The sequence below is a fragment of the Diachasma alloeum genome, unplaced genomic scaffold, assembly GCF_001412515.2.
Source record: "Diachasma alloeum isolate Michigan unplaced genomic scaffold, Dall2.0 Dall_scaffold_01964, whole genome shotgun sequence".
In the NCBI taxonomy this organism is placed as follows: domain Eukaryota; kingdom Metazoa; phylum Arthropoda; class Insecta; order Hymenoptera; family Braconidae; genus Diachasma; species Diachasma alloeum.
The window spans coordinates 12,057-37,254 of record NW_021682004.1 but is presented as its reverse complement, the minus strand read 5'-3'; the positions used below and the strand labels follow the sequence as shown (position 1 = coordinate 37,254).

At 39.3% G+C, this 25,198-nt stretch overlaps 3 protein-coding genes across 6 annotated transcripts; 2 read left to right on the top strand and 1 right to left on the bottom strand.

The window, feature by feature from the left end:
• Positions 1–610: 610 nt before the first annotated feature.
• Positions 611–7,864, bottom strand: LOC107046779 (kinesin-like protein KIF20A). Its single transcript, XM_015269486.2, has 4 exons — positions 7,421–7,864; positions 6,248–6,758; positions 1,680–5,587; positions 611–838 (listed from the first exon to the last, which is right to left on the bottom strand). Exons 1-4 carry the CDS (start codon positions 7,451–7,453, stop codon positions 788–790), a joined length of 4,503 nt encoding a protein of 1,500 aa, XP_015124972.1. The 5' UTR covers positions 7,454–7,864; the 3' UTR covers positions 611–787.
• Positions 7,865–7,914: 50 nt separating this feature from the next.
• On the top strand, positions 7,915–12,115 carry LOC107046778 (enhancer of mRNA-decapping protein 3). The gene is made up of 3 exons (XM_015269485.1): positions 7,915–8,086; positions 9,066–9,864; positions 10,449–12,115. The coding sequence occupies exons 2-3, from the start codon at positions 9,088–9,090 to the stop codon at positions 11,040–11,042; spliced, it is 1,371 nt and encodes a 456-aa protein (XP_015124971.1). The 5' UTR covers positions 7,915–8,086; positions 9,066–9,087; the 3' UTR covers positions 11,043–12,115.
• A 759-nt stretch (positions 12,116–12,874) lies between these two features.
• Positions 12,875–24,741, top strand: LOC107046776 (E3 ubiquitin-protein ligase Nedd-4). Of its 4 annotated transcripts, none has more exons than XM_015269481.2 (11): positions 12,875–13,585; positions 16,908–17,108; positions 17,202–17,534; positions 18,032–18,144; positions 18,637–18,775; positions 19,058–19,183; positions 19,773–19,823; positions 19,936–20,552; positions 21,237–21,358; positions 21,740–22,379; positions 23,042–24,741. In XM_015269481.2, the coding sequence occupies exons 1-11, from the start codon at positions 13,430–13,432 to the stop codon at positions 23,142–23,144; spliced, it is 2,601 nt and encodes an 866-aa protein (XP_015124967.1). In that variant the 5' UTR covers positions 12,875–13,429; the 3' UTR covers positions 23,145–24,741. The 4 variants fall into 4 exon arrangements, with proteins under 4 accessions (XP_015124967.1, XP_015124969.1, XP_015124970.1 ...); XM_015269482.1 differs by lacking the exon at positions 12,875–13,585 and adding an exon at positions 16,089–16,275; XM_015269483.2 differs by lacking the exon at positions 19,058–19,183.
• Positions 24,742–25,198: the final 457 nt, after the last annotated feature.

Here is a 25,198-nt window from a genome sequence, read left to right as displayed (position 1 = left end):
TTTTGAAATATTCATGACGTGTTGAATTATTCATGAAATGGAATAATTTTATTTTTCAGTTGAAAAACAATGATTCCTCTTTGTGATGAGCTTAGACTGAGCACAATTGATAAATCGGTTTCGGAGTTATGAATATTTTTAAAAAAGTCAAGTGTCCATTTTACCCTACCCTCCCTTATAAAAAGCCATAAAATATAAATAAATGGATATAAATAAATAATAATGGTATGGAAACATTCTACATCATCTGCTGACTCGTAAAAGTACTTCCCTCTTGCAATTGGTGCCCTGTAAAGGACATGTTACCTCCTGGATACAACCCCATCATCATAAACAAGTTTTTACGAAAATTACGCAACAAAAGTACGTTTTTGTACTCAAAATCTCTGCCTTGGACCTCCCTCGATCGTTCTCTTCTCATGAAAATAGCCATCGGCTAAGAAAAATCTACAAAAAATCGGTTTTTCTACCATGACTTGGCAGATTCCTACAAATAAAAAGGCGTCGGCCTTGCCCTGGTCCTTGCCATTAAATAATTTGCAATTTTTTTTTGCAGAAATAAGAAAAGCATGAGAAGAGAGAGGCGTTCCACTCTCTTACACTCTCCTACTCAGGTATAGAATCTTGATGGTTTATTCGATTAATTTACGAGTTACAATGAACATATAAAAATGAAAAACTTTTTACAACATATCTTTACAATGATGGTGCGTACAATTCTTAAAACTATCTCAGATTATAAAAAACATTAAGCAAATTTCGTGGAACAATAAATTTGATTGCGGAATCACTTCCTTCGGGCTCTCATTGAACGAGTCGATGCAGGGGAAGGTGTTACCTGAAAACATTAAAATTTCTAAAATATTCCCTCCTTCATTCAGACAAAACTCCAGCCAATTTGATATAAAATGTTCGAATGATAATAATCCAATATTTGATGATAAGAATATTTTCACTCATTTTTCCTTAAGATCTCAATTTTTACTGAAAATGCCTTTTAGTTTCAGTCGAGAATTAATAATTGTAAACAATGTTCGTGGATTTTGTATAATAAAAACCTCTCAATTCAATCATTATTTTAATTAATCATTGAAATCAGGGTGCCATAAATTTCCAAAATATTCCCTCCCTCATTCAGACAAAAAACTAAATACAATTTGATATAAAAGATTAAAATGATAATAATCAAATATTTGATGATGAAAATATTTTCACTCATTTTTCCTTAAGATCTCAATTTTTACTGAAAATGCCTTTTAGTTTCAGTCAAGAATTAATAATTGTAAACAACGGTTTGTGGATTTCGTATAATAAAAGCCTTTCAATTCAATTATTATTTCAATTGATAATTAAAATCAGGGTGCCATAAATTTCCAAAATATTCCCTCCCTCATTCAGACAAAAAACTAAATACAATTTGATATAAAAGATTAAAATGATAATAATCAAATATTTGATGATGAAAATATTTTCACTCATTTTTCCTTAAGATCTCAATTTTTACTGAAAATGCCTTTTAGTTTCAGTCAAGAATTAATAATTGTAAACAATGATTTGTGGATTTCGTATAATAAAAACCTCTCAATTCAATTATTATTTCAATTAATAATTAAAATCAGGGTGCCATAAAAATGAAGAACGAAATGAACTGAAGTGACCAATAAACCAGTGAATCCTACCTCCTCAGGAGTAATATCCACAAGACTCTGATCGGGATTAAAAAGTTTCTTCCTCCTGCCAGGCCGTTTCTCGCTGGGAGGTGCAGCAGTGGCGGCAGCAGTTTTCCTGGTAGTTCTCTTCGACTCAGACCCCGACAGTTCAATCACCGGGATATCGTTCTCATCATTAGACGTCTCGGGCACAGCGGCCTTCCTCCCCCTTCGCGGTCGTCTCGAGCTGGAGGACTTGGGTGACACCTCGTCAGAGGTGTTGTCATCCCTGCCCTTGTTCTCCCTCTGCTTCAAGGCAGTTCGATCGTCCGAGGGAGCCCTGAACTTCATGGAGCTGTCCTCCTTCTCCCGAGGGGTCAGTGCCTGCCTGCTGAACAGCTCCTGGAACCTCATGACCTCCCTCTTCTCCCTCTCGAGGTCCTCCTGCAGATTCTTCACCAAAACCTCGTACTTGGCGATCATCTCGTCTCGATTCCTCTTGAAATTCTCCATCGCCACTTCTTTCTCATCCAGACTCGTTATGATACTGGCATTGGTCGTCTTCAGGTCTTTGATCTCCGCCTTTTGCTCCAAGATATTCTGCTGAAGACTCGCAATAATATTCTGGGTCTGCTCGTAATTTTCGTTTCGACTCTCCACCAGGTTCCTCACCTTCGTCTCCAGCTCTTCATTCAGCTTTTTGTAACGCTCCAGGGACTCTCGAGTCTCACTCAACTCCTGTATGACCCTCTTGTGAGCTTTCTCATTGTCAGCATCACCGCTGACATCAGCAATCTTCGTGATGTGGGACTTCACCTCCTTCTGCAGCCTCACAATCTCGTCGTCCTTGTCCCTTCCTGCCAGCGTCGACTGCTCGAGCTGCGACGTCAGCTGGGAAATTTTCTCTTCATTCTTCTTGACTTCAATCTCCAGTTGAGTCTTCTCTGACTGGCACTTCAATACCAGGGCATTGGCTTCAGAAATCTCGTTCTCCAGGCGCTCCATCTGCTCGAGCCTGGCCTCCAGCTGCTGGATCCTCTCCACACGCTCCTCCAGGGCTCGATTATTCTCTGAACTCCTGGCCTCGAGGCTCGTGAGTTTCTCCTTGAGCTCTAAAATCTGGGCGTTGTATTCAGATTCACACGAGGCCAGCTCCTCCTTCAGTTTCCTGGACTCTTCGGTCCTCACCTCCTCGGACTTCTGCAAGTCCTCCATTTTTATCTCCAGTAATCCCAGGTTCTTCTCGTGCTCTCTGAGCTCGGCCTCCAAGTCCTCCGGGGCTTTCTGGAGCTGCTCGACCTGCCTCGAGAGATCCTCCTTTTCCCTCGATGTTTCACTCAGCCTAAGCTGCAACTGCTGGATCTCCTCGACGAGTTTTCTCTCCTGATCGTCCCGAGCCTCCAAATTCCCCCTGGCAGTGGCCAATTCGTCAGTCAACTCCTGGATTCTCGACACCTGGTCCTCATGCTGGGATTTGAGTGCTTCGTACCGATTTTTCAGGTCTTCAAGCTCCTTCTGAACTTCCCCCAGCTCCTCAGTCCCATTTAATGTAGTCTGCAGGGACTTGTGCTCGTTCACAGGTGCTGAGAAGCTCGTCTGGATGACCTGATCAACCCCAGGAGAAACCTCTGCATTTCCCTCCTGCTTCGTGTCACCATCATCACATATGATTTCGGCACTCGACAGTCGTGAGGTCTTCATCTGCGCCAATTGCACAGTGATCTCGTCGAGCCTCTCCTTCGCTGACCTCAAGTCTTCCCTCAGAGAGTCCACTTCGCCAACACTCTGGGACAATTTCTCACTCAAGGAGTTCCTCTCCTCCTCCAGCAGCTGAATCTCCCTCTTGAGGCCCTCGACCACGCCCGACTGATCGTGATTCTCCACCGGAATATCCCTGAACTCCAGGAAGACCTCTCGGCTCTGTGACGCCTCGCTGGAGTCCTCCATCGTTGGAGACAGCATCTCCTGCTTGATGAAGGTCTTCGTGCTGTTCATCTCCCCCTTCAGCATCTTCAGTTGCTTCTCAGCTTGGGCTCTCAACTGGATCTCCCTCTCGAGCTGATTCTCGAGTTCCTCCTTCACCTGGACCTCCACCCTCAGCAGGGCATTGGCATCCTCCAGCTCCTTCTCGAGGTCCTGACACCTCTCAGTCTGATCGGCGTACTTGGCCTTCAGTTGGGCGAGCGCCCCCTCCTCAGCTCGGTAGTCCTCCTCGATGGTTATGTGGTCGATCTTGGCGTTGTTGAGCATGTCCTTCAGGTACTTTATCTTCTCCCTGGCTGCACTCAGCTGCTCCTTCAGCTCAACCACGAAGACGTTGGCCTCACCCTTGGTCACGTCGGCCTCCATCGACGCCAGGAGGGCCTTCACACTCTTCAACTCGTCCTTGAGGAGGCTGGACTCGTATATCAGGGTGTTCTTCTCCCCCTCGAGGCTCTCCTTCCCCCTGCGGAGGTCCTTTATCGTCCCCTTGAGGCTCGTCACCTCCGACGACAGCTTGGAGACCTGTGCCTCCAGCTCTTTGATGCTCGCCTCATCCTCCTCCTCCTCGTCGTCGTCGTCAGATCTCTTTCGCTTGTTGCAGGCGAGCTTCTTCTCGTAGTACGCCCTCAGCCGGGACAACTGCCACTCCAGCAGGTCCTCCTGCTGGTCCTCCATGTCCTGCATCTTCGCCTTGTAGTCCCTCTCCAGCTTGTCCATCATCTCAGAGTACGAGTTGGCCATCTCCTCGCGGATTTGAATGTCTCTTTTTATGTTGGAGGCCTTCAGGGCTGCGTTCTCGTGCTTGAGGCGCTCGTTCTCAGCCAGCAGTTCGTCGTAGTCCTCTTGGAGGAAGGAGAAGTTGCTCTCGCTCTCCTCTGCCTCCAGCGACGACTGCTCGGTTATTATCTCCAGGTCTGTGTCCTCCCAGTCTGTTGCTGTCTTCGCACTCTGCGCCACCACCAGGGAGAACCTCGTGCGGGATCTTCGGCGTTTCTCTTTCTTCGGCTGGATTATTATCTTCTTCGCTATTGCTGCGAAGTTCAGGACGTTCTGGGTCTCCTCGTAGAGGTTGGGGAGGGGGTTCACGTTGACGATCAGGGCCAGGGGCTCTTTGCCTGACAGGGCCTGCTGGAAGAGGCGCGTCAGCTTGGATTCGCGGAAGGGGCCGATGTGCTCGTGACGCTGCTTCACCAGTTGACCCTCGTAGATGGACTTCAGGCAGCGACCCAGCACTAGGAGGCTGGTGTTGATGTTCTGGGCCTCCCGGAGGCGGTCCCCCACGTTCAGCGTCTTCTTCAGGCGCTCCGAGCCCGCCAGGTCGCAGAAGGAGAACCTGCTAATTTCCACAGACTCAGGTTTATTTTCACCGTAAAATTGGAGCAATGTAATTGTGAAAATGCAGTGAGATCTTGAGCTCCTGGCATTGAGAGCTGTGGCAGCGACTTTGAGATTGCACTGGCCAGCCATAAGTACTTGATAAGCCTCAGACCCTGAATTAACGCAGACTGTCTTGAGCCCCTTGATGAAGGCCCTCCCGTGGTTGTCAGTGGCTAGTTTGAGGGGCGTTCTCCGTCTCTGGGCCTCGTTGGACAGCAGATCGTAAATAACTTCGTTGTAGATCTCGGCGAAGGAGACCCAGACCAGGTACTGGGCATCTGACGCCTCACTCGGTCGCTGGGGGGACTCCTCCTCCAGGAGCTTCTGCATTTGTTTGTAGGCGTTTATGTACTGGTGCTTCTCGCCGATTATCGAGGACAATATCTTGGTTTTTGCGTCGATCTCTGCCAAACGCTCACTCGCACTGAGACTTATCACGTCGCAGTTGTGGAGTGGCTTGTAACAGGGGGATGTCTTTGGGTTTATGTTGGAGAAGACGTACTCGAGGCTTCTGGGGATTATTCCTGGGCAGGAGGTCGATCCCTGGAGGGTGTGGGATTTGCCTGAGTTTGTCGTACCTGGAAAGATCGAATTTAATGAGCAATTTAGTGACTAATCGGTATTATTTTCGTTCAGACCCAAAATCAACTAGTTTACACGGTCGCGTCTTTTCAAATAGGCGACATTTCAACTACGATATTTCCACCGAAATTTTTAACTACAAAATAGCAAATAATTTTTGTGAAATTACTATTTTTTAGGAATCAGCCGAAATTTTCTGGCTTGTCACAGACAATGTAATGCAACTCAATTCAACCACAGAATTAATATATTAATGATTAATATCATACAAAGATTCAATTTGTTTTTATACTAACAATTACAAGAGATCAATAATTTAGTATTAATAGTTGTTTTTTTCAACGGATTTTTCATGTTTTAATATTTTTTTTGAATTGTTTACGTTTTGAGAGATTTCGGGACAACAGTTCCACATTACAGATTTCATCATCAGGTAAATAATTTGTTGAAACTTGCGGAGAAATTGAATTAATAAATTTTAAAGAGACCAAATCGTTTTTTATCAATTTAAAAATAGAATTATTTCATTAATAAAAATGATTAAATCGTCGACAGAAAATATATGCTTTATTATCAAGATAATTCCCCATTTGAAACCCATTAAAAATTTAAGAATACCTATAAAATCATTTTCTTAATAATTTTTCTCGTCTTACCATAGGTCATAGCAATGCAATTCTGTCCCCCAAAGAATTCCACCATCTGTGGCTGGATGACCCTTTCGAACAACGTCAACTGCGAAGTCCCAGGGCCAAAGGTCTCTGTGAACGTGAATTTTCTGCAAACAGTGTCCACCTGACAATTTTTCTTCAGTGAAATCGTTGTGCTGTCGAGGCATGGAATTCTTGTGAGCAGAGTAGTGCAATTTATGATCTCATAAGCAGCTTCCTGCTCATCTGACAGCTTGATCTTCCTTGGGAAGGGCTTGAGGCGTAGATAGACTTTGACAGTCTGCGAGGACAGGGACTCAGACCCCAGGGAGGCACCCTCAGGGCACATTGACTCCTCGATCTCGTAGTCGGAGGAGAGATTCTTCTTACACTGGGCTGATGGCCCTGGACGCTGGCTGTATGCCAGGATACTGGGGTCTCTTCCATAGAGATATGACATTTCATTTCGAAGGACTGCGCCTTCAGAAGGACGAATGGAATCCAACAGTCGCTCATTCTGAACAAAAAATTATTTCGTAATTGAGGGCTTGGAGCAGTTTTTCTCGAATTTCTCGAATTTCTCGAAATCTAGAGGAGATAGGGGAATTCCTGTGAAGACCTTTTTTGTGGAGAATTTCAAGGGCTACAAAAAAGGTTATTACAGAATTTCCTCTATCTCCCTTAGATTTCGAGATATTCCGAAAAAACCGATTATCAATTAAAACTAACTGGGGCAGGAGAAAATATTGACCCCATTGAATCGGTAATATCTCCTGACCAAATTATGGGATTTGGATGACTCGAGGCTCATATCAAAGCCTGAAAAAAGTTCTTTGGAATGCAAAAAAAAATTATTGAATTTCACTCAGCCAGTCTCGAGTTATTGACAATCAAAAACAACTCATTTCCCCTTCTTTCTTCTGAACGAATGTAAACGGAGGATCTTTAACTGTCAATATCTCGAGATTGGCTGAGTGAAATGCCAAAAATGAGGACTCATTTTGAAGAGTGAAAAAATGCCATCAAAATGAGCCCTGACTCGTCCAAACCGGATCGTTCATTCAGGAGATATCCCCCGTGCAAGAAGATTGATGTCGTCTCGAGCCTTCCTCGTCCCCACTTCTACCTGAATTTCATTGTCAAATCCCATTTTCTAGTAATAATTCATGTTAATCTCACCCTCGAGACATCGCCAATTGTTTCACTCATCATCACAGCTGTCTGTCACCCAAAAATAATCAAAATTCAATGAAAATTCGGACGAAAGGCGACACAAACCCGAGGACGCACATTCTCCCTCGCAAAATAAAACGTCTCGCACTGATCGCGAGGACTTGACGGTTTCTCGGGGGAACGGTTACGGAGTTTTGAATTCCCTCGGCTGCTATTGGCCACCAGCAAACATGTTTAGACTGGATCCCAGAGATTACGGCCAATCGAAACGAACCAAACGTCGAAACAATTTCCGCAAAATGACGATGAACCGCTGAAGAATGAAAATTACAGTTGAAAATTAATTCACAAATATCTCAGGAGACTGTTCAGCGCTCGTTCAATTGTCGCAGGACAGTCACGCCGATTTTTCCAGGAACAATTTTTCCCCTTCGGTGAAAGAATCGTCCAATCGCTTCGTTCATGAAAACCCGTCGGTTTTTGGAGCAAAAAAATTGTGAGTTGTCCATAACCTCGCAGTGAACGATACTCCAACTGCTCCAAACAGAATTTCCAGTTTTTATCAATGAGAATGATGATCAAAGCTGCGTCGGGAGTTTCGTGAACAACGGTTGACATCCGGAGAGATAAAAGAAGCTTGTCGGCGAGGTTCATTCGGGATTGAAGCTAGAGGTATGAAAATTCAGGGGGCGAATCCTCTAGCTCTTGAGGTTGACAATTCCTTCCATTCTGGAGGGTCATCCCAACAGAATATATTTTTTTAATTGATTTTGAGGGGTTGAACCATTCATTGTATCCAGTATTCACAGATTATTTTGGAGGTTATTGTTGTTGAATTATATTATTGTTGTTTCGAGGATTTTTTTCATGAATATTTTGATGGGGATTTTGATATTCTGGAGGTTCAGCTCAACAGTACGTTTTTTAAATAAAATTTAGTATGAAGATGTCCAAAAATATGACAGAAAAATCTAGTACTTTTCCTAAGAAATTCTATTGAACTCTACAAGAATTCTATTAGAATTTTATGTTGTGGAGAAGATTTTGACTGAATTTTGAAATTGTTCTGTAGTTTTTGGCCGCTGCGGTCATTAGATTCGAAATGAGGAATCTATTACGTCTAAATGATAAAAATTGATCAAGTCAAATAACAAAATTGATCTCCGCAGGGGCGAACTTCATTGATTTCTACAAACAAATCAAAATGTACAAAGATGACAACAATGAGAATTTTATGGAAAGATTCTTTTTGTTTTTTGTGTCAATGCTATTGAAAATTTTGATGGATTAAAATTTATAGTAGATATTTGTTTACAGAAAAATGGAAAAACTTGAAAAATTTACGCCCAAGAAGTTTCTTAAAAAAAAAAAGATTTTCTATTCCACCAATTTTTCCTTTCGTCAGTCGATCCGCGTTCGTATTCTTCCAGAAGAACCAATTAATTAAATATCTAATTAATATCTAATTAAATATTTAATTAGATTAATCATTTACTTATTTTTATTAGATTAGATTAATTAGATATTTGTTTACAGAAAAATGTAGAAACCACGAAAAATTGCCCAAAGAATTTTTTGAAAAAAATAAATAGATTTTTCATTCCACCAAATTTGTCCCTCCATCGACCAATCCGCCTTCTTATCCTTCCAGAAGAACAAATTAACCCCTCGAGATGTCGGAACAATTCGTGGGCTGCATGGTCTCCATAAAATGTGTGGACGACCTGGGCACCTACCAGGGCCAGATATCGGATTTCAACCGTCAGACAGTGACGATTTCAAAGGCCTTCAGAGACGGTGTGCCGCACCCCTCGCCCCAGGTGGTAATCAACGCGAAGGACATCGAGAACTTGGAGATAATCTCCACGGAGGAGGCAGGCGCCAAAGAGGTCCAGATGTCGAGCAAAGTAACAGTGAAGAGGCCGATAGCGAAGCGAGCCAACAGATCAGTCTCCGAGTGCATTCCCTCCTCAGTGCCACCAGCCAGTTCCCACTCGAAAAAAGCGACGGATCCAATTCCCATTCCCGAGGTGACGAACGGAAAAATGACGATTGAGTCGAATGCCAAGGCCAACCAGAGGAGAACGCAGAGGCAGAAGTGGCAGGAGAGGGATGAACAGGCGTTTGGAACTCCCATCGATCAGTCCCTCAATCAGGACTTTGATTTTGAGAAGAATCTCGCACTTTTCAACAAGGAGGCTCTCTGGCAGGAGATCAACTCCTCGAAGCCAGACGTCCTGAGACAGTCGGAGAATAGTCGAGGGAAGTATCGACATGACGAGAATATTCTTGTGTCGAAACCCACGACTCTGAGGCAGATTGTCGTGCCTCACAGTGGTGAGAGAGAATATGTGACTGATGATGGATTGGTGATTCCTAGCATCACACTGGAGCTGCACAGGCAGCTCATTGGGGCTGCTGACAGGCTGGGGGTCAGCTGGGAACGACGGGTGAGTCAAGGGTTTATTTCAATTGATGATGATGATGACAATCTGGGAGTTGTTTTTTTTCATCTGCAATGTTTCGTTCTTTTAATGACGTTACTTTGATGTCATTTTGTAAATCACCGGATTTCACTCTGGGAAAGACAGTGAGATGTTAGGAATCAAAGAACACGGTTTTTCCCTCGGTTATTCAGCTACTCAAAAATCCTCAAATCTTTTCCCCTGAATATCTTTGAATCCACTGGAGATAGCGAAAATTTAGTAAAAATCTTTTTTGTAGCCCTCGATGTGCTCTCCAAAAAAGGTCCCCATAAAATTTTCGCTATCTCCTTCAGATCTCCAGATATCCAGCAAAAACTCTTTACAAGTTGATTCCAGTGAAAATTTGTTTTTCTTCTGAATTACTTGTACATAATTTTGAATATCTCGGCATTGGTAGAGTGAAATCCAAAAAATTGAGGTTCATTTCCAAGATATTTTCTCGAGCTTCAAAACTACAGGTCATGCATCTCATTTCCATCGTTCATTCACCAGATAATTCAGAAAACCCAACAACTGAAAAAATCAACTCTGAAAAATCAAATCCCCAGGTGGAGCTCTTGGGTCGTGCAGGAGCCGAGATAACTCTCCAGCTCCTGGGTGGAGCCCACCGGCTGAACCCGAAGAACGCCCACCAGTGGCCGACAGTGGTGGCCCTCTGTGGGCCCCACCGTTCCGGAGCTGCTGGTGTCAACTGCGCACGCCAGCTCTCCTCCCACGGGGTGAAGACAGTCGTCTACATCGAGAACTCAGAGAACGTGTCCCTCCTCCAGGAGCTCTCCCTCTACAAGATGACTGGGAATAAAGTCGAGACGAGAATAGACAAATTGGCTTCGGTGGTGGACTTGATACTCGTCGCCCTCTGCGAGGAGGACTCCCCCAGGGTCGTTCCCTCTGTTGCCAAGTGGGTGAAGGGAAACAGAGCTCCAGTCCTGGCTATCGAGCCACCTTCTGCTGGAACACCTGGAATCTCCTCGAAGTTCAGCCTTCTAGGGGCACTACCACTGTCTCACAGCCCTGACAATGGCAGACTCTACCTCTGCAACCTCGCACTTCCCAACAAAGTGTTCTCAGACGTTGGCGTCACCTATCGATCCCCATTCGGCCCAAAATTCGTTATTCCACTGCATTCTGATGATTCTTAGGTAATTGACGGACTGCGACGAGGGGAATTCACTGTTCATTCTTCGGTTGATGAACGTCAATACTTATTGCTTGACACAACAGATTAATGTGAGAATAGCTGAAATAGTAGTTATGTAATTTAAAGATAATTAACTGATTGTATGGCGTCAGGAGATGTTTATAATTCTCATGAACAAATTGTAAAAAGGGTGTGAAACGTTAGGATTTTTTAAACTACTGATGGAGATAAACTTGGGAGGAATGATTTACCACGAATTTGATAAGAATATTTTTATCGAGATTTTTTCTATGGATGGAAACATTTGGAGGCCGGGGGGGGGGAATTATTTTGTAGATAAGTTTTACCTTATTTTTTCTAATTGGGGAGTTGGGGAGACGGGGGGGAGTGGAGAATTTTAATGGACGTAGTGAGTCAACTGATGCTGTTGAGTTAAATTATGAAGAAACTTTGATCATTTTTTTTGGGGGGGGGATATTATTGATTTGAGTTTTTGGCTGATGGAGAATTTTTGTGGGGGAAATTGGGATTTAGAAGAAGGTTGGCATGAGAGCCTCGATATTACTAGGAGATTTGGGGGTGTTTATTTAAAAAATTGAGATGAAGTTGAGTAAACAGTGGATTGTTGCGAATTAAATCATTTTTATTTGACAGTCACTTCGATAAATATTTCCGAATCGAACAGAGATCGCAGCATCTCGTTTTTCCCTGTGGAAAGATCCTCCGGGAGATTTTGATATCTCTCTGAGCTCAAGAAATAATTGTCAAAAACTCATCTCGATTTATCTCGTTTCACCACTTCGAGCTCAGGTCACCAATGACGAAACTCAACTGCGCTCTTGAATTTAAAATTGAAACAATGTTGGTTATCCTTCAGTGATCCATCCGCAACTCGTTGGATCACGCTGTGAATACCAATTGGAAGCCCATTGCGTATCAACGAAGTGATGGCCTGTACAAATATTTAGCGGGGAATAAAAATCAGGAAAGACTTGTGACTCTTCTTTCAGCAGTACGACCAGTTGGGTGGATGATTTCGGATTGTAAAGATCAATAAATGTGTGAGCATAACGAATACCGAAATTAACAGCTCAGGATTGAATCATTTATCAAAATAATGAATTTTAATTGGAAAACCCAGCGCTTTCTCGGGGAAATTCTATTCAATTTCTTTCGGAGCTCTGCAAGAATTCTCCTGAAGGTTTATCAGAAGTCGATTTAAAAATTCCATTTGTTTAGATTTTTCTACAGAAATTCTGCATTTTTATTTTGTTTCTCATGGCGAAATCCTAGAGAACAAATGAGGAAAATCCAACAGAATGGATATTTGTTTATAACTAATTATAACAATTAGTTGTAAACAAAATTAATAATTAATCATGTTATAATTAGTTATAATTATTACAATTATAACTAATTATAGTAATATATATTATATTTAATGTGGATATCTGTTTATAACAATTCTTTATAATCAAATTTAATAACTAATTATGTTATAAACAAATATTCAATTGAAAATACGAGGGCCCACTGCATAATTCTTAATTGAATTGACGTAGACACAATCTCCACCAGAACTCACTAGAATTCTCAGCGAAAGCGCAAGGTTTTCCATCAAAATTTTTCTCGCCCACGAAATCATCGTCGGCATCCCAAAAATCCCCATTCGATAAATTAAACGAGATCTCAACAAATCCCGTTCCCGAAACCACCGAAAAAGACCCCCTCAATTTCCAATTATTCCTTATCACTGACGGCCTTGAGAGCATCAGCTCCATTCTCATACAAACGCTAATTGAAGATTATTCGACTAGAGTTACTCACGAGATATTGAGCCACGAAATTATCTCACTTATTCAAGTATCATCGCGCGTATCTAAACATTCTTTTTCCCCCCAACTATGCAATCATTCGGTTATCTCCGGGGAGCTGAGACACCTTGCTCTCGTTATCAAACTTGTGCGACGATTTTCCAGTTTTTGCTTGGATAATAAAAAAAAGAGAAGGGAAATTTATTCAGTTTAGTGAGTGTGCAGTGCTTGTTAACGCGTATTATTTTTCTCAATGATTGTTCGTTCTCTTGGGACTCATTAGTCGTAAAAATACAATTATCGAGGGCTTTACGTAATTTTGAATTTGCAAATTGACGGTGCAGTCGCGGAATTAGTGGAGAAGTGATATTTGACGAATTTTAATTCGTTAAGGATCGTTGGGATTTTTCGAATGCTCATGGGCTGAGGGGGATCCCTCTCTCTCTCTCTCTCCTTCTTCAAATGTGATTTAATGTGACACATGACCGATGCGACTGATAATACAACTTGAAATACCGAACAGCTGGGAAGAGGGATATGTCCAGTAATTTATTGTAATACAGTGATAAGTGTTATGCCCGGTGAACTGACGGATCCAATGTATGCTGGAGTAGAGAGACCATCTTCGAGGAGGAGAGCGTACACCTGGAATGCCAGGAGAAGGTCCACTAATGAGATCGTTCCACCCCAACGGCCTACGCGTCTCTCTCTCGCGGAACCACAGCCCATTGTAAGACTAATGAATAAGTGATTAATCACGTACACTGTTGGAAAATTAGTCGAGAATTTTTCAGTTCAAAATCTGGAAATCTTTAACAAGGAATTGTTTACGGGGAATTTACGCTGATCTTGTTAGTGGTAAATCAGAATGTTCTTGGATATTCTTGGAGAAATTTGATCTCTCGGGTTCATGCGACAAAATTAATGGAAATCGGGAACATTCAGGCAAATTTTCCTCTGAATTTTCAATCTGCTGCTCAATTTTCGTAATGAGTTTGAAAATACAAATGCGACAGAGAAAATTCAATGATCACGAGGAAAAACTTTATTTTATTGAATTTCCAAGGTGAATCAGGAATTTCGTGAGCTATTTTATGAATCAGGAATTTTGTGAGATATTTTATTTATCTGAAGTTGAGTTCGAGTTCAGAATATTAAAAATTCAAAGGGATCTGTTAGTTGAATTTTAAAAAATTTCTGACAGTGTAGGAGAAATTTTTGAGAGGTTTCTCTGGGAAATTCTGTTGAACTTTTCGTTGGAACCCTGGGAGAATTCTGAAGGGCTATTAGAAACCTATTAAGTAATTCTATTTGTTTTGATTTTTCTATGGAAATTCTTGGGCGTTGGACTTCCGCTGCACTTTTATTATCTGTTTCCCATGATAAAATTGAAGAAAAATACTTGGGAAAGTCATGCCCAAGAATTCTTATAGAAAAAAGAACAGTGGAATGAGTTAAAAATTATGTTTGGTTTTGGCGTCAGTTTTTTCGAAATTATGGAACGCCCTTCGGGGTATTTAAGTTGATATTTGCTTACAAAAAAATGGATATAGATATTGTTGGTGTTTTTTCTGTAGGAATTTTTGGGTAAGAATTTTCCGAGTTTTTTTCTTGAATTTTATTATGAGAAATAAATAAAAATGCAGGGGAAAAAATGGGAAAATTTGTGGTCGAAAATTTTCCATAGAAGAATGATAATATTAATTTTATATTAATTTTTTCTATTAAGTATCTCTTGACGGGCTGCATAGAGTCCTATAGAAATGGCGCAAAAAAACAAATATAATTTGTTAATGGAATTCTCTGAAGTTTTATTCGAATTCTATTGAAAAATTCGATTTGTTTGTTGCGTCAGTTTTATTAAAAATTGTGGGTTCTTAAATAAATATTTGCTTATAAAAAATGTCTATAAAGCTTGATTTTTCTATACAACTTCTTCTGTTGGGATTTTATTAATAAAAACTCTTGGGTATGAATTTTTTTATTACGAAAAAAAAAACTGGAAAAAACTTGAACAATTAATGCCCAAGATTTATTTTAAAAAACTAAAAATTTATTTTCTTTTAAAATGGCGTAAATTAAACAATTTAAATAGAATTCCAATAAAACTTCAAGAGAATTCTCAGAGTTCCAACAGAAATTCAATAGAATTTCTTCGAAAAAGCCCTAGATTTTTCTATTAAATTTTTTCATGCTTATTATTAAAAGGGAATAAGTTACTGGGGGGGCAAGAGGTGTAGTCAACAGGCAAATTAAAAAAAAACACCTGAGGCTTCGGTGGAGGAGGAAAAGTGCATTTCAACGGTTTCTTAATCTGCAATCTATACATTAATGTTTATGACACTTTTGCCGTCAAAATAAACACGCGGGGGAGAAAAATTACGCCACACGACGCAATACTCTGACGTCGTGAATGCATCGGTGGACATCTGGCTTTCAATTCAGAAGAAATTCGTCGAGATCTTATGATTTATGGAATTTTTATCAGTGGAGTGTAATGCGCCTTCTACTGACGATTGGTCGCCGTTGGGAGAGTCATATTTCAGGGTTTTATACAGTTTCTGGCAAATATCCCCGAATCTACTAAAGATAGCGAAAAATATGCCTAAATCTTTCCTGTACAAAAATTCAGATGCTACAAAAAAGGTATCTACAAAAATCTTTCTATCTCCCTTCGTTTCCGAGATTTTTTCCAAAAACAAAAATTCTATTTCTAACAAAAAAAGAAAACGAAAAAATTCTTTTTCAGTTTTTCACAAATATCTCCGAATCCAGTGGAGATATCGAAAAACATGTTAAGATCTCTTTTGTAGCTCTTGAAATTCTCCACAAAAAAGGTTTTCTCAAAAATCTTGCTATCACTCTTCAATTTCAAGATATTCGCCAATACATACCCAGTAACAGAACATTTTCCCTTCATTTCCCTACTTCGTGCCCGATTGCTCTCGCCTCTTCCACTCCAGATCATCCCAAAATGACTCATGATTGCCCCACTGCCCCACCCCTCCCTCGACAACACCATAAAAAAATAAAGCCCCTGGATAAGTCACCTCCACCCCAAGAGCAATCGCAGCAAACCGAAAAAAACAGGAAAAGCTCACCCAAGGAATTTGAAAAAAGGTGCCCAGGAGGCGCCGCCATCTTGGAATAACGCATATTTTATGTCACATCCGTCTCGCATGCAAGATCCCCTCCCCTGCCCCTCGCGGAGAGAGTAAAACGTAGGAGTGGGGCTGCTCACACAAAATAGGTTTCCTTCATGGCACACGAAAAAAAATTTGTGATTGAACAAAACTGATATTGTCTCGAGGCATAATCGTAATCCACAATTACCCTGGTGTTATTAATTTATAACCAACATTAATGGCAGACGATCATGTGTATGGATACGATCCGACAACCGGCGTCGATGATGACAGTGTACGTAAAATTTGATGTGCCACTTTGACAAGTAGAGGTTGGGAGGAATTATTTTGTCTCGTGAGGGCTCTCCGTTGCTGTCAGTGTCTGGAAATTCGGGGTGATTGCCTTGGGGATGATCAGCACGTTGTGACCTGGGTTCCAATCAATTCTTCATGATTAAGATTTTTTAATGAGGACTCCTGAGGCTCTTGGGGAGTTCGACTGGAGGAAATGGTCGGACTCAGCGAATTGTGCAATGCAATTAATGCTGTGATGTTCCTTCACACTTGTTCGTCTTTACTCGGTGATTCGTGGGGGTTTGGCTCCATTCATGAAGATCAATTCGGTGGGGAGGGAGTTGGGGGCGATGGTGGATCAGGAATCCCAGATTTTTGGAGCAGAATTGATAAGAGTTTTGGGAATTTTCAGAATGGGGAAGCTACAGGCAGGTTGACGATATGAGGAGGACATCAGGAGTTTAATAATTTAATTGTTAAACAAAACAATTATTTATTGTTTAATAACTCAATTGTCATTGTTGTTAGGACATGAGGAGCTTAATAACTTAATTGTTAGATAATAATTTGAAAAATTAATTGTTAAACTCCTCTTGTTCTTAATAAGTTGACATTAATTTTTATGATTTTCAGAATGACGAAGCTACAAGCAGGTTGAGATTGCGAGTAGTCGCTGGTCATCAACTTGCTAAGAAGGATATATTTGGGGCCAGTGATCCTTACGTGAGGATTGACCTGTACCCAATTGAAGGGCATGAGACAGTCGATTCCGTACTTACGAAAACGAAAAAGAAGACACTCAATCCTGTCTGGGATGAGGAGTTCATTTTCAGGGTGAGTGTCGGGTACAGTATGAGCTCTTCATCTTGTGAGTGTAAAGTAATTTCACGATTTGTTTCAATTACTATTTTTCTTCGTGTTGCGCAGGTGAAGCCGAGTGAACACAAACTAGTACTTCAGGTATTCGACGAGAATCGTCTGACGAGAGATGACTTTTTGGGGATGATAGAGCTGACACTGGCCAATTTGCCGAAGGAACAGATGGGTAGGACGATACCAGCTAAACAGTACATTCTGCGTCCACGTAGTCATTCCAGCCAACGGGCCAAGATCAAGGGAACCCTGGAGATTTATCATGCTTATATTGGGGATTCGTCGACTCCAGAGAGCAATGATGATAATGTCTCGGATTCTGGGGGGTGGGAACTGCTGGATCAACCGAGTCCTACCTCTAATAATAGTCCTGTTCAACAGTCCGATGTAAATATACCATTAGTTATTATTCATTAATATTGAATTTCAATTTATTCAGTTTAATGATGAATTTTCATCTTCACAAAACTTCAGAAATTTTTCTGTTTATTTATTTGATTTAGCAATCAATTTTAATTCATTATCATTTCCATTTATTGAAACATCATTTATTATTTATCAATTTTGATTTTTTGAAACTGTTGGTTTAAACTTGCAATTAATTTCAGTTAATTATCACTTCCTTTTATTGAAGCACAATTTTTTCATTTGCTCATTGCCGTTTTTTTCAATTTTCACGAGAAGTTTTGTTCGTTCTAAAAAAATTGTTTGAAAAATCAATGAAGCGTTTATAAACAGAAAACTTTTCAAACAGCTGGAGAACTTTCCCGAAAGTTGAAACTACTTTATTGATTAATTGAATCATCAGACTCTTGGCGTACGAATTGTACCCCTGAAAGGTGATTGATTCGACGTTTTTTTAAATGAATATAACATTTTTCCAGTCAACACCAAATGGGCCACTGCCACCGGGTTGGGAGGAACGTCAGGATGCAAATGGCAGAACCTACTATGTCAATCATATAGCCAGATTCACTCAGTGGGACCGGCCAACTACGTAAGCATCATTCCGCTGAGAGAAAAAAATACTTTATCGAAACATTATTTATTTCTCCCCAGAAAATTTCGTCTAAATAATTGCAAATATTTCAGATCAATCCAAATATTTAATCATTCAATTCAATATTCAACATTAAAAAATAAAAAAAATTACATTCTGTGGATGACAAAAAATTATTTTCATCGCATATGCATTTGATGGAATAAAATATATCAGTTACTCCTCGAGATTAATTCTAACAATAATCCAACAATAGATTTTTCTTCTTTTGATTTTCTCTCAAATATACTCTTCCATTTAGGAATATTTTTATTGAAAAATTCTGATTCTCTCCTGAATTCTCTTGTATTTAACCCAAAAATTTACTCATCCACATGAAATTTGAATTGTCACGTCAGCTATTTCTTAAATAAAAAAAGCCTAGGACTGAAGTGAAATATTCTTGACAAAAATTTCCCAGTTCTCTAATTTCATTATTTTTCTATTCAGAACTAACGCAGCACCAGTGGGTGGTGTAACCGTAGAGCAACGAAATTTAGATACAGCAGCGACTGAATTCCAACGAAGATTTCATATAAGTGTGGACGACGCTGAGAGTAGATCCCATCGAAGTTCAGCCATTAGTCAGGTAGAATAATCAAACTGTTGACATTGACACATTGGGTTGCATCACTGAGAGATTATTAACATGAGGGTTACTAACTCATCTCTTGGTGGAGGCCTTGCTAATTATGTGTTTGCTTGGTATGGGAAATCTCACAATTCATTCTCCATTCGTTACTTGTGTTCGTGAAGAAATTAGACCTAGCGATTAGACTTAGGAAAATACTTCTTCTGTCGCTTCGTCAACAGTTGCATGCACTAATTATGTTAAAATGAAAGATGAATCATTGATGCATGTATGTGTAAGGATCGGGAATTAACTCGAGAGGAAGACGGAGATAGTGATAATGGGGGAACATTCGTTGGTGATGTTTCCTCCGACTCTGGACTGTCTGTCGACCAACGGGGGTATCTAGCTGAGGGTGATGATCAGGTACTCAATAGTTGATTTGCTTATTGCTTTGTCGAGGACTGATCCTCTTTCGAAATCGATTATTCAGTGGAGAAGTGGTGGGAGGAAACTAGATAATTTCATTTCACTGATCAGGAGATGATTGGGATTTAATACTTTGATATAAATTCAAAATTGCATGGAAACATCAATGAAGACGTGAATAGCACTCCAATTATTCTATGGGAACTCAGCATAATTGTGATTTTTATCAGTAAAATCTGAACATTCATCAACTGTCCATAAAATTATTTTTTTTTTTTCAAAGGTTTAGCTAAATTTTTATTGGAAAAACTTCACGAACAGAGTTTTTCTGCGAGAAATTGAGGGCTTATCATAAAATAAGAATATATGCAATTTAACCACTTCACCAGTGAATGACCCAGAAATTGTCTGCACGTTTTTTCCCCTTCGTCGTGAGTGTCTAGGTGTGAAATATTCAAAAAAATTCTCAAGGGCATAGTGATTTTTAGATAAAAATTCATTGATCGATGAATCTGGCAGGCAGACATGTGTAACAGTGTCAAAATTATAAATTAAAGAAGAGATATCTTTAAACGTATGCCTACAGAGTGACGATAACGTCGACAGTCCAGCGGGCTCTAGACGATCTTCCGAACAGGTAAAGTAAACGAATAAACTTAACCTACCAAGAAATCCTTGAAAAACAACTCAAGAATTTCCTCTGTAAAATCCAGCTAATTAGCAATAATATGAAAAAAATTATTCTGAAGCCATCATTGCCGATTCCTAACGGTGACGGACTGCCTCCTGGCTGGAGTATGCAGCTGGCCCCGAACGGTCGAATGTTCTTCATCGATCACAACGAGAGAGCAACGACATGGGTGGACCCACGAACAGGTAGACCCAGTCCAATGCCCAATCACAATCTGCCTTCAACGACTCCACGAAGTGATCTGGATCAACTGGGACCCTTGCCAGAGGGCTGGGAGGAGCGTGTTCACACCGATGGCCGCATATTCTTCATCGATCACAACACCAGGACAACCCAGTGGGAGGATCCACGCATGTCAAATCCCCAGATAGCTGGACCCGCTGTACCATATTCACGTGATTACAAGTTGAAGTACGAATATTTGAAATCACAGCTGAGAAAACCAAGCAGTGTGCCCAATAAGTTTGAGATCAAGGTGGGAAGGAGCAATATCCTCGAGGACTCCTATCGAATCATCAGTTCGGTCAACAGAGTTGAGATACTGAAGACCAAACTGTGGGTGGAGTTCGAGGGGGAAGTGGGGCTCGACTATGGGGGACTTGCCCGGGAATGGTTCTTCCTGCTCTCCAAGGAGATGTTCAATCCTTATTATGGACTGTTTGAGTACTCGGCCATGTGAGTTTTTCGACACTGAATTTTGAAGGATTAGAACGTATGGGAAATTTCATTGAAAAATCTGCCGAATTTTCTATATGGGTTTCTATTTTTGAGTGTAAATGGTCAATTGAAAATATTCTGTAGAAAAAATCAATAGAATTAACTGAACTCAAAAAATTAACTGAATTTTCAATAGGTCTCCTATTTTGGGGAATTCGCCAGGTTTTTCAGTGAATTTTGTGGGTGTGAATCAGAATGAATGAATTTAAATTAAATTAAATTAAAATAAAGAGAATTTAATAAATTTAATTTTTTGTTGATTTAATTTAATTTATTTGTTTTTGCTATGTGAGTCTTTCGCCATTAAATTTTGAAAGATTAGAACGTATGAAGAAAATTCATTGAAAAATCTGCCAAATTTTCTGTCTGGGTTTCTCATTTTTCAGTTCAATTGGAAATATTCTGTAGAAAAAATCAATGGGATTCGATTTTTCTACACAACTTATTCAATTGGACATTTTCTACAAAAAAAAACAATAAAGCTGCAGAATTCTTCCATAGAATCTCAAAAAATTGACTGAATTTTCAAGAGGTTTCCTATTTTATCGAATTCACGAGGTTTTTCTATGAATTTCGTGTGTGTGAATCAGAGAGAATGAATTTAATTTTTTCAATCCTTGACTGTCATTTTTCAAACCACAGGGACAATTACACTTTACAAATCAATCCATTCTCTGGAGTGTGCAACGAGGAACATCTGAATTATTTCAAATTCATCGGACGTATCGCTGGAATGGCTGTGTATCACGGAAAACTTCTAGATGGTGAGTACAGAAGACCAGCAGATTCGCCGTTGTTGCCCATAAATTTCCAACACTCATTACAGAATTGAAACAATTTAAAGTTCCTCTTACGAACTCAATCACCCCCTTATTAAAAACAACAGATCCAAAAATCCTTAAAATACCACAGAAATCCATCATAAATATTAGATTAAACATCTAAAATCGAAGTTTGTAAGAAGTGTAAATATTTAGATTAAATTAATAAACCATTACTGATAGCGTAAATAAATCCTGCAGATTTAAGCCCGTTAAACAATGTTAAAAAAAGTGGAACTCGTGAGGACTTGAATCCCTTGAAATTAATTTCATGAAATTGAGCCATTGCCTCAAATATTTCAAAGTTTTTTTTCTATTCTCCAGCATTTTTCATTCGTCCGTTCTACAAAATGATGCTCGGCAAGCAAATAGACCTGAAGGACATGGAGTCAGTCGACTCGGAGTACTACAATTCCCTCCTCTGGATAAAGGAGAATGATCCATCAGAGCTGGAATTAACATTTTGCGTGGACGAAGAGAGTTTTGGTCACACATCCCAGAGGGAATTGAAGGCAAACGGTGCAAATGTACCAGTGACAGACGAAAACAAAGACGAATACATAAGTTTAGTGATTCAATGGAGGTTTGTATCGCGTGTTCAGGACCAGATGAATGCATTCCTCGATGGTTTCAATGCTCTCGTGCCACTTACACTCGTTAAAATATTCGATGAGCACGAGTTAGAGCTGCTCATGTGCGGTATTCAACACATTGATGTCAAAGATTGGAAGAAAAATACACTTTACAAGGGGGATTATCATGCTAATCATATCACTGTCCAGTGGTTCTGGCGTGTTGTATTGTCATTCAACAATGAAATGCGTGCTAGACTGCTGCAATTTGTTACTGGCACCTCTAGAGTACCCATGAATGGGTTTAAGGAGCTGTATGGGAGCAATGGACCACAGTTGTTTACTATTGAGAAGTGGGGAACACTGGAGAATTATCCTAGGGCTCATACTTGGTGAGTTTTACTCATTTTTTCAGTGAATTTTTGGGAAAATCGCATGCATTTGATTTAATTCAGGGATTTTCTTATCTATTCTGCAAGATAATAATTGAAAACATTTCAGTTTGCTATTTTTTGTATTTGGGAAACTCATTTACTATTATCAACACAGTTTTTTATTCCATATCATTAAATTTTTTTAATTCTCTTAAGTTTTATTCATTTTTCACTTTTGTTGTCCGTTTTTCTATTCGTTTATTCATGTTTTATTCATTGCGTTCAATGAAGTACATAATAGAATAAAGAGAATAACCCAACCAAAATTTTCCAATTGAATTTAGAGTGAAAATTGATTGTTTTCTATAAATTCAATTGTTAATTTCATATAACGATAAGAATACTTGAAAATCATGAAAATTCGAGTGACCGTCGTCTCGACATTCCAGAGTAAATGAAATTCATGAATAACGAGAGCAACAGAAAATATTAACGATAATTTTTCAATCGAATTTGGAGTAATTCACTCAATTCTTTACAAATTTAATAAAAATTTAATTATTAATGGTGGATAACGATGTGAACACTTGGAAATCATGAAAATTCAAGTGACTATCGTCCCGAATTTTCCGAATAAATGAAAGGCATGAATAATTTTATTCCTCAATGAATATTTTCAGTTTCAACCGAATTGATTTACCACCATACGAGAGCTATCAGCAACTGAGGGACAAACTAATAAAAGCAATCGAGGGCTCACAGGGATTTGCTGGTGTTGATTAGCGCGAGATACCATTTTTTATGATAATACCTGTAATATAATGTATATACGTACCCACGGATATATACAAGCTTTTCGTATCAACAATTCCCGTTGGAGAAATTGACAATTATGCCCATTAAAATTCGCATTGATTTACATTGTCCACTGAATAGTCCCCTTGTTTCTCAGAGTTTAAACAATTTGCAATCAGTTCTTCTAGAGTTTAAAACGTGTAAATATATTTATGAAAAAATTCTGTTACACTATTTCCAAATGCAGAGGTAAGAGTTGTAATGGAGGAATTCTCTTAGGGAAACGATGATAGTGAGACGATCGCAATAAGGCCATACTGAGTAATTAATTTTTCCAATTGCAACGTAGATTAACACTTGGAATATGCCTGTTTTAAAATACTTTATTGAGTCCTTCGACAATTGAGGAGGATTGATCATCGATGTCTACCTCTTAGTCATGCCATCTTTCACTGCTGTAGTTGTTTGGGGTTTTTGGGCGGGTTTTCTCTTGCGAAATTTCTCGCCAAAAAATTTAATTTGGAAACGCTAATTGCTGAACATTTTTCAGTCAAAATAAGGGATGTGAGGCTCGCTTTTGAAATTGGAATCTCATTTTGAATTTGAATTCGAGTCAATCAAGGAGTTTTGTGAAAAATTGATAAATTTGGAATGTTTTGATGTCATTTTTTAATTTAACTGGAATTTATTGGGAAATTTGGAGAATTGGCTGCGAATTCAGAGGCTCGATTATTTTCTCCTTTTTTATAATTTTTTTAGATTAAAAAATTCCTTTAAAAAATTTATTTCCGAGGATTTTTCATGAAAAATAAAGGTTGATGTGAGGCACGGATTTGAGATTGAAATTGAATTTTCAATTCGAAGCTGTTTCATTCACAGAGGCTCATTCTCCCAGAATATTATATTGAAAGGTATTATTCCACATTATGAACATAAAAAATTACGCATTTTGGGAGAAGCCAGATAAAAATGAGAAATTGGGAGAAATTTTTTGGGGAGAATTTTTTAGCGAGAAATTTCAACGATTTTTAAAATTGAATTATGAAGAATAAATTATTTCGGTGAATTACTCACATTGAGTGAATCTCAACATTTATGGAGGCACATAAAAAATTTATCTAGTGCATAACAAGACATGCAAAATTGTTCTTAACGGGGGAACAATAAAGGGACTCACTCGACCGAAAATCCGTGGCTGAGGAGCAGATGTCGATCGATACACAATATGTAAATGATTGAAATGCCATCATCAAAATTACTTAACGATGGTAACGTTTTATCGAATCATGTTCTAGCAACTAAGATATATATTTTTTGAAATGTTAACGAATATTTTAAGGGTTTTAACAGGTGAAACGACAAAAAAAAAACGAAAAAATGGAAAAAAATGGAACTATTTTTTGTTAGCGAATATACAGTAGACAAATTTTACATTAGTATCACTGATATTTAGTTATTACTGGCGGATTATGCGTTTTTATTTCGAACATGGAGGCGAAGGAATCGTGGGAACGAGATGAATCATGTAGCCGATGTTAAATTCATGTATATTTCAATTATAATGACTTGATTATTGCCAAGTGAATATAATTTGATCATTGCTGATATAAAATTACCCGTCCAGAATTGCTAATTAATGAGGTACCACTATTGCTTAGTTTGTACGTGAAATTGCTGAAGTTTTTTTGAGGGAAGGTTCACCCCAGGGAAAAACTCGTTTATTTTGTCGAGAAAAAAAATGGGTAATGCTATTTACCACGTGATTTTTCCTCAGGAATCTTATTGTGTCGCTCAAAATTGAGTTTGGCCACTCGAAATTGGGAATTAAAATTTTTTTTTAAGCGAAAAGCCAATTTAACAAACCCCCAACGTATTTTTTTCATAGATTTTTAAATATTTTTGAATATAATGACAAATTTTTGGTCTTTAAGGATATACAAGTATCTTTTACAGTTTGTTTATAAAGAAACAGTTGAAATTGTTCAAACTTTCGGAAAAATTTTTTTTTACGGTGGAAGATTAATTGGTTATAAATTATTTCC

Excerpts from the sequence above, each read along its gene's own strand:
- LOC107046779 (XM_015269486.2), bottom strand. The coding sequence starts at position 7,453 with ATGATGAGTGAAACAATTGGCGATGTCTCGAGG. Across the intron at positions 5,588-6,247 it reads TTGCATTGCTATGACCTATG|GTACGACAAACTCAGGCAAA; the intron begins GTAAGACGAGAA and ends CGATCTTTCCAG. Across the intron at positions 839-1,679 it reads TGGATATTACTCCTGAGGAG|GTAACACCTTCCCCTGCATC; the intron begins GTAGGATTCACT and ends TAATGTTTTCAG.
- LOC107046776 (XM_015269481.2), top strand. The coding sequence starts at position 13,430 with ATGCCCGGTGAACTGACGGATCCAATGTATGCTGGAGTAGAGAGACCA. Across the intron at positions 17,109-17,201 it reads ATGAGGAGTTCATTTTCAGG|GTGAAGCCGAGTGAACACAA; the intron begins GTGAGTGTCGGG and ends CGTGTTGCGCAG. Across the intron at positions 18,776-19,057 it reads GAAGTTCAGCCATTAGTCAG|GATCGGGAATTAACTCGAGA; the intron begins GTAGAATAATCA and ends TGTATGTGTAAG.
- LOC107046778 (XM_015269485.1), top strand. The coding sequence starts at position 9,088 with ATGTCGGAACAATTCGTGGGCTGCATGGTCTCCATAAAATGTGTGGAC. Across the intron at positions 9,865-10,448 it reads GGGTCAGCTGGGAACGACGG|GTGGAGCTCTTGGGTCGTGC; the intron begins GTGAGTCAAGGG and ends TCAAATCCCCAG.